We start from the raw sequence: 9,117 nt of genomic DNA, 5'->3' as shown, positions 1-9,117 counted from the left end.
GCAGCGACAGCACTGTGGCTGCGTTAGGCGAGACGTGAGGCTCTGCTTTCCTCCCTGACACCCCAACGGAGGGCAGAAGTGATTCTGTGACAGGGGATGGTGCTTAATAACACTTAGGCCTGACGGCGGCCATGACAGCACCCCCCCTCCATTTCCCCCCTCCCTCCCTCCCTCCTATCCGGGCACCGCCATGGCGCCCTCCCAACGGTCACCGCCGCGGGCCGCGCATGCGCGGGGAGGGGAGGGAGGCGAGTCCCTAACGACGGGGCTAAGGGGGGGGGTGGGCGGCCATGGCGGAGGGGCCGCGCCGTGAGGGAGAGCGGAGGCAGCAGGAGGAGGAGGAAGATGAGGATGAGGAGGAGCAGGAGGTGCCCGTGAGTACCCGCAGCGGGCTGTAGGGGTGTGTGGGGAAGGGGAAGAAGGGATTTGAGGGGGTTTGGGCTGTTTTGGGCTGGTTTCGGTGGTGTTTGGGGTGCTCCGCGAGGGACGGGGGTGGGCTGGGGGCTGCTGGCGCTGCCCTGCTGAGGGGATGGGGACACGACCCCCGTGGGACTGTGGGGGGCCTGATCCTTCTCCTCTGCTTCACTTGGAGGGAAGGAGCTCGTACGAGGCTCGGGTACTTTGTGGGGGCAAGGGGGAGCCCTGGAGATCCCCCCCATCCCACCCTCTGGGACCGGCATCTTCCTAAATTTGCTCCTTGTGGGAGCTTTGGGGAGCTGCCTGTGATATTTGCAAGGTTGTGGCACCCGCAGTTATCTGTCCCGCTGTCTGCTCGGTGCTGTGCAGAAGCAGAAAGGGTTCGCGGCACCTGCACGTGTCCCCACGAGCAGCTGATGTTGGGTGCTTGGGGCTGGAGGTGTTCGTGGGTGTCACGTCCCAAAATGTGTACGAGGAGAGGTATAAAGGATCAACGCTAACGTAAAGCTGCAAGGATCTCGTGGTCATCACTCCAGAGCTTCACCCTGGAGCTCTGAAGGACCTCCGAGGCGCCACCACCGAGTGACAGCCCGTGGTAGGTGTCATAGTGATTTTTGCAGACATAGGATCATTAAGGTTGGAAAAAACCTTCCAAGATCATCTGGTCCAACTGCCTGTGTTCCCTGGGAAGAACTATGGATTGGTTCATCTTCCCATCTTATCAGGAAAATGAATAGAAACTAAAATAAAGAGTGGAGGCAGTCATGTGAGTAAGTTTGGCACATCCAAAGCTCCAACAAACACATGAACACAGGGGTTCAGATGGCATAGTCTTAATTCAGTGTCTGAAAGCCTTTAGGTGAAGGACCTTCACTGTGTGTTTTCAGGAAACAACTAAAGGGAAGTTTTTTGCACTGTGGTCGTGTGTTTTTGTATATATTTTATTAGAAATGAAGTTAATCTGAACACTGATTTACAGATGGACAAGTCTCATAGTTTAATTTGTGGCACCCAGTTGTATATGATGGTTGAGACCAGTGAACTTGCCTCCTGCTCCTTATCTTATCTTCATGGTATTCATCATAGCTCAGTTCGTTTTGATGCCTTTTGGGCTTCATGTTTTGTTGTTTCACAGTGGCCAGTGCTTCCTTCTCTGCGTTTGTTTAGCTCTGAGGTTTAATTGCTGCTCTGACAACCAGAGCTCAGGCCTGGGAATACCAGATGGAGCTGAGCCAAGCCTGTTATCGGAGTGCTACCTCTGCTGTGGGTCGAGGGGATGCAGGTACAGGTAGGCAGGAGGCCAGCTGGACCTTCTGTTTGTCCCAGCATGGTTGCTCTTACACCTTTACACCTTTATTGCACATTTTTGTTGCAAGAGATTATTTTATCTATACTGTCAAGTGACAAAGAGAGGCTAATGCTGAAGACCCATGATTGTAAGTTGTAATATCTAGGGATGTGATTTTGTGAGTGCCACATAAATCTACACCAAAAAAAGTAATGTGCTGCTGTGTCCTGGTTGCTTCTTGTCAGTGCTGTCTGTTCTGATAGACAAAAATCAATGCAGTTAGGCAGTGGGCTGTTAACTACATTCAAAACTGTCTCTAGAAACACACAGACAACTCTTACCTCAAGTTTTTGCTTGCTGAAGAGAAACTGGGGCTGTATCTTCCTGCTGAAGTGCCAGTTTCTGATGATTTAAAGATGTTACAGAACTGCTGGCATTGGGCTGTAAGAATGAGAGAAAATTCTGTCACCAATGTAGTGCTACTTTTTCCTGTTTATGCTATTGTTTTATCAATGAAAACAGTTTGGTTTTAATTTTGTTTTTGATTGTGAGGATGATTCCAGCAAAGTTTTTGATCCTCAGTTTAGTTAAACATATGTATTGCAACTAAGATCCAATAGGATCAAGGTTGTGATTCCTGCTCTTGAGCACTGTGTATTAGTGCCTATATGTAAAGTCCATAATTGATTGTCAGAAATACTTATTTTTTGCTTTTTTAAGATAGGTAGAAACATCATATTAGGGTACATCTGACAGAGTACCTTTTATTTCAGTGGTAATTTGGTATGGAAGCGATAAAGGAACGAGCGTTTTCTTAAAACTCAGATGACAGATAACAGGTTACAGCTCTTGAAAGTATTATCTACACAAAAATCTAAAACTCAGGGATATGCGTGGCATTTTTACTGATGCAGAGCAGTGAATGTAGAAAAGTTGTTGAACTCTACTTAAAAGCATTCAGGAACACTTCATGCTGGAGTTAAAATTTAGATAGTAAGCAATTAAGGGATTTTTTTCACAGGAATGGTGCTAAGATGGCTTAGCTGCTGTATGTGAAACGAGCAGCTCTGAAGGTAGATGCTTGAATTATTTAATTCAAACAAAGACAAAATGCAGAAGAGCTTGATGCTTGGAGGAAAGTTTGTTCTGATTATTCGCTGTGAGATTACTGAGGAGGCTGTAGTGGTGTTAACAGATGTCAGGAGCTCAGTGTGTTCTTGTACTTGTAAATCCAAAATAATTAGTTTGGAATTAATAGGGCAGTCCATGTTCAGTGCCAAAGAAGTGGGATAACATCATAATTTCGTGTACATCTTCCTTAAGCCTCAGTGCCTGCTCAAAGGGCTTATGGGCTGGCTGCTTGCTGGGCTCTATTAAAGAGTAAGTAAAGTGTAAGTAGCAGCTGGAGGCACCTGCGTGTTGCCTCTTCTTGGCCTCACCAGGTCCTGTCACCTTTTTTGCCACCGCAGGAGAGGTGAACAGAGCCATCCGAGTTCCCTGGAGGCCTTGAGGAGGGTCGGGGCTGGAGCACGTGGTGTGTGAGGAGAGGCAGAAGAGGCTGGGTTTGTTTGACCATATCCAGATGGATATGAAATTAGTCAGAAATGACTAATTTTGCCCTTGTCTTTTTGGGACAATCCATAAAGCTGTTGATGTTATAACCCTGCCTGTAAACTCTTATTTTTAAAAGATTCACAACTCTGTGCTAGCAGCCTCTGCAGTGTCAGTGCCTAGTGTGTAAATACACAGATTATCTACCTTATCATACCTGACAACACCAAATCATCGTTACATTCTTCGAATCCTATTCCTGAAATCCATATTACTTATAGGTAAGCTCACAGATGAAGCTCCAGTGCCAGATAATTTGCAGACCATGGGGATTTTGCTGTTGGTTTCAGTCACTGCACGGAAACGCTGACAATTTTCACGCAGCTCGTGGTACCGGGCTTCTGGCCAAGACCAACTCCGATGTAAAAACCTATTCTGCATTTGAATGAGGAGCGAGACTATTTTATACTTAGTATTCTGACACACAAAACAGGTTTGATAAGGGTACAAAACCACGACAAATTGTTGGGTTGTGGTGGAATAGCCGTGTTTCTGTAGCATTCATGGAGTTTTGCCTTTGCATGCAGCCTTTGAAGTGCTTCTGCACAGCAGCTGCTTTGCTTTTCCTTGACTTCACATTACCAGCTGATAACTACACCGTGGAAGGAGCAGGGCAGGTGTGAGAAAGCGTGCCCTGTGTTCTTCATGTCCTGGCAAAACTGATTTTTTACTCCTCAGGCATGGCTGGGTCTGGTGGTGTGCTCACACCTCGCTCCCTGTGGCTCCCCAGGCAGGGAAAAAGCTGTGGAAAACTAGAATCAGGTATGATCTGTGACAGCTTAGAGCATTTACAGCTCTTCCCAGATAAAACTTGAACGTAAACTAATGGATAAATGTGAACAAGGATCTCTTGGTACGCAGCACAAATTTTTGCAGCAGTGAAGAAACTTCCAGTAAAAGGATTTCAGTCGTAGATGCTCTCAAAAACCAGTTCTGGATACAGATGGTTGAATTGATATTTGTCTGAAATTGAATTGATATTTGTCTGAAATAACTTGTCCAATTATTCATAAATTGTGTTTGTGTATTCTATGCTTGTTTCACCACGAGCATCAGGTGATAAAAGCACAAAAACGCAAGAATTCGGAACAAACTGTTTGTAACTAATTGAAAGGAATTAAGAAAACATCCAAGGGTGACTTTTGTCGAGAAACAATTAATTTCAAACTCACTGAATTAGTCTTTGAAAGGGTGAGTGATCCAGAAGCGATGTTGTTATGACTGTGTCTTGTCAGTGGGGTTTGTGATCTTGGGGTAAGCTCACAAAGTACACGGCACATTTGGAAGGCATTTCAATTGCAGCTCTTGATGTTTTTCCTAGCTCGTTCCTATTCAGTATTTTCATTGATGAGTTAATTGCGGGATCAATGGTAAGTCCTTGAAAATAAGTAGCTAAAGCTACGCTGGGGAAAGTGACAAATGCTCTGGAAGATGGCATCGAAATGAGGAAAGTTCTTCAAAAAATGAAAGGGAATCCTGCATTTAGCGGTTTGAAATGTAGCAAAAGCAAGTTCAGAGTGGCTTCTGTCTCTAGCACTGTTTTAGGATCGTCTTAATTTGGTGCAGACGCTTGCTGGTGTTGGAAGAGCTGCCCCTGAACCCCGCTGCTTGCTCTTGCTGGGTTGATGACTTTGCAGCTGCGTGTTCAGCTGGGTAAGGAAACTGCAACACAGATTAATCCTGAATTAATCTGAATTAATGGTGATTATTAGGAGGCAGTAATGAGATGAAATAAAGTATTTTGAAGAAGTTAGAGTGTGTTTCTGATGTTTGGGGAAGATCTCTTTCTTCAAATTGCTCATCTAGGGCGTTCTGTTTCCTATGGTCTTTGATGTGCTGTGGTCTATTGTAGGATATTTCTACTGGGGTATTTTTGGTGCTCTGTGGGTCGGAATAAAATAAGCAGAAACGAGTCTGGATATCCAAACTTTCAGTGGTCCAAAACAGAGGAACTTTCCTCTTTTTTCCCACAAAGCATGCCAAGCAGGAGCTGTTCCTGCCACGCAAGTCAATGGCACTGTGGGGCGTGGGGGTGGCTGGGCTTGAGAAGCTTTATTTTCGCCTTTTCCTTCTCATTATGTGTTTAGCAGCACAAGCTGACTTTTGGATCGCAGGCAGAAAAAGCTGGTTAAATTTTTCTTCATTTGAATGTAGCTGTGCGGAAGCCCTCCGAGATGATTATACTAATTTACTCAATCCCAACTCTTTTTTTTTTTTTTTTATTTTTGCTTGCAACTGCTTCGTTATGTGCCCTGGTACACACAGTGCTAATACATGGCAGATCCGTTCTATTGTACTGTTCCTTTAATATTGCTCTCTGCTATGAGGATTAAAACCAAAATAATGAACCAGAAAGTGTTGTTTGCACTTTGCACTTTTGTGCTGTTTTGCTTCCCTCCAGCTGCTAACGCGCGAGGTCCGAGTGACTTGGCTGGCTTTGAAAAGGAAAGAGCATTTCCCTTGTGGAGTTCTGCTAATGTCATGTCAAGCTTCTCTTAAAAAGTGATGCTAAATACATGGCACAGCTTTACACACGCAGCGACGAGGACCTCCTGCTGGTAAGCCTGTGGGTCTCCAGCCCTGAGCTGGGGAGTTTGCTGGGTGATAAAAAATATGGTTGGGAGATACCAGGAAAAAAAATCCTGGAGTATGGGAAGTGCTTGACTTGAGGAAGCTTTCCTCGGGGTCCTGTTGCTTCGGTACCTCGAGCATCATTGGCTTTTGGTTCTCTTTGATTCGGAAAAATTTGGAAATGTGTGGCTGTGGATGTTCGCAGTTGTGTAAAAATTTCTTTTTCTATCTTTGAGGGAAGTTTTAAAGGTGCGAATTCATGAATCTCCCCAGAAAAACTCTTGACTTGTTTGTGTCAGAGTAACTAACAGTTTGTAGGACCCCGATAACTTGATGGATGTGATTCTTTTGGAGATAGATGTGCAGCTGAACTATTTAAATAGCAGCAGTGGAATGGATAAACGTATGGATAACTGATAAATGGCTTCAGTGGGCAGTCTGACGCTGGGCCAGTGGGATTGCTCCTTGATTTGTGGACCTTTTGACTTGTAGGATGGCTGGTTTTCCAGGGGGATTGCCTTCCAGGACAAATCCATCTGACAATAACTGTTTGTTTCACATGGGGTATCTTGGGTGTCATGCTATCGACGTTTTCTGAAGAGCATGTCTCAGTGGAGAGTTCCTGACTAATTATATTCCTTTCCCAGTGCTTAGTTTTTTCCTCACATTCAAATCCCTTTCCTTTCACGTTCCCTGGTACTTTTGCAGAAAGATCAATGATTTATGGGCATTTTGATAAGAAGTGGTGTCAAACAGCTGGAAATCAGAACTGGGCACCTGGATAGAGTGGGGGACCTGCAGCGAGTGTTTCTGGCTTTTTTTGTCTCTTTTTCAGCTTGCCTAAACAAAAAAGGTACTTTGCTAGTTTGGGTCAGGGAGGTGCATAATGAAAATAATCATGTTTTACAGAAAGGGACTGCAAATATCCCTCCTCTGTAGCTACTGTTTTTATGTTGATGCTGTAGTGTCACCGTGACAGTGACAGTAGTTCCCATTTAATACTGCTTGCTGTTAAGGGGTATCATTAATTGTGACACAAAAAAGTTTTCCCTTATTTCACATTCTCATTTCATGCTTTAATCTCTTGGGCTAGTGATACGCTAAGTGCTTCTCTTTTGGACTCTCTTATAACAGGCAGGCAAGGACAGAGGAAGGCGCAGAGCATCAAACAGGAGCTGTGTGTGCTGTTGTGGTCATACCACGCTACTCGGGGCTGAGCTCTGGCACTGATTTGTGGTGGTGTTGTATATGTTAAGGTCTCCATGCCTAGTAAAAACAGGATAAATACTCATCACGTGCATTCTAATTCATGCCAAGAATCAATGTTTGTGATTTGCACTGTGTAGGTCCTCTTGGCAATAGCAGTGCTGCTTTGGCTCCTTGCTCTCCTGGGTGAGTGAGTGAACCTGAAGTAGTTCTGGGTGTAATTGTGCTTGGGATCTTCTAGGACATTACTATTTGTCCTAAATGCATCAAAACTCATTCGTGCTTTCACAAATTTTGAAACTTTGCCATTTGTCTTGTGGCATAGTGACCAAAATGCATCACTCCACATGCACTGAAAGTATAAAGGAGGGTTAAATTCAGATTGTGTCTGTAAGAGTTAATGAAATTGTCCCCTTGGTCGTGTTTTCTTTAGGTTGTCAGACAATTTTATTTTTTATTTTTTTAAATCTTTGTAAGCAAGTTAATAAGTGGGCTTCAGGAGGTGAAGGATTCTCCTCGTGTGAAGTGGTTCCAGCGGCACGCTTGTGGGAAGCCTGCAGAGCAACTGCTGGAGCGTAGAGAGAGGATTTTAATGTAAGTGGCTGGCAGGTATACAAACAGTGAAAGGATTTGGAGAGGATTTGCTCACCGTAGGCTAAAGAAGGTTATTTTAAAGAGGAGCATGAAGGATGCAGGCACACTTCAGTCGTTTAGTCTTTTGTTTGTGCTGTGCATCTCGAGTGCTGCCATTGCTCCTGCATTCTGCTGTCCTCTGGAGCCCTTGCTCAATTAGCCACGCGGAGCATAGCTAAATAAAATCAGGACCTATTTTTTGGGGAATTAGTTTTCGAAGCGCAGTGTGGGGCCCCTACCTAACGCTATTAATTTCCAGCGAGATGAATAAAGTCGCCCTTTGTTGAAGATGCGGAATCAAATTTTCAATAACAGGCCTTAATTAATTTACCAAATAGCTCCTGGATTATTTAGCATTCGGAGCTGTTGCCACGCACACTTCAGCGCCACTTCTTTTAATGACTTCGAGTGGAGCGAACAATAAAAACTAGGGGAATGCAACAGGGATTGAATTTATGCATACAGGCTACAATTATTACCTTTAGTCTTGACACAAAGCCCAGGCAAACCCTTTTTTTTTTTTTTTTTTTTTGTGCAGGGAATTAATTTGGAGAGGTGTAGGAGAGCTGCTCCTCCCTGCCTGTGCCCCCAGGACAGCAGGGGCTGGAAGTGCTCGGTGTGGGTAAGGCTGGACAAAAGGCTGTGACCACTGCCTTCACCTCGTGGTTTCTGCCAGGCTGAGGCTTGGTTCCATCCCTGTGGATCACGGAGCTGCTGGCATCTCTAATTTCAGAGCTGTTAGCTCTGGGAGTGGGGAGCTTCATCAGCATTGCAGCGATGCTTTCAGGAGAAGCTTCTTTTTTCACTTAAACCTTCATTAAAGGTGCAGTAACGTGGAAAGTGAGTCCTCATCACCAAGAATCAACAGCTCTCTGAGTGCTAAACACAGCCAAAAATATTCTCGTTGTTCCAGGTAATTTTGGGGTGCTGACCCACCCAGAAGCAAGGGGTGCTCCATGTGGCTGTGAGCTGTCAGTGCCACGCTGCACACCTGCAATGGAAAGCTGCATGTTTTTGGTTTGGTGCTGCTGCTGCGTGGAAGAAAGTGCCAAATGATGCCGAATTTTGGCAATTATTCTCCTTCCTAAAGCTAAAAATTGTGAGATTGCTGCGTGGAGTTGAGGTCTGTGTAGCTGCGTCTGGAGAAGATGCAGAGGTGTTGCCCCAGAGTTGTTCTTTAAATGTGTGCATTTGAGCATGTGATGTATTTTAAAGGAAAAATAAAAATAAAATAAAATAAAATTAAAGGTCCCCCTGAGCAAACTCTTTACAGGCAGGAGAGGTTCAGCTCTGCATGTTCCCAGACTTGGTAGGGGTGGCAATGTGCCCTTCCCTGGAAGTTTGGCTGCCTGGTAATGGGGATTTAGAGGGAAGACTCAAACGCCTGTAGG

General features: G+C 45.0%; 1 protein-coding gene across 1 annotated transcript in view; it reads left to right on the top strand.

Moving 5' to 3' along the window:
- Positions 1-290: 290 nt before the first annotated feature.
- LOC309877831 (uncharacterized protein) overlaps positions 291-9,117 on the top strand; it is a gene marked incomplete at both ends in the record, with an annotated part of 25,802 nt that continues 16,975 nt past the window's right edge. The window contains one exon of the mRNA XM_082759594.1: positions 291-374. Coding sequence (XP_082615720.1) covers positions 291-374 — 84 coding nt within the window. The remainder of the gene's footprint in view (positions 375-9,117) is intronic.

Source organism: Aythya marila, assembly GCF_965140915.1.
Source record: "Aythya marila genome assembly, chromosome: 4".
In the NCBI taxonomy this organism is placed as follows: Eukaryota; Metazoa; Chordata; class Aves; order Anseriformes; family Anatidae; genus Aythya; species Aythya marila.
This window is presented reverse-complemented; position numbering and strand designations above follow the sequence as displayed.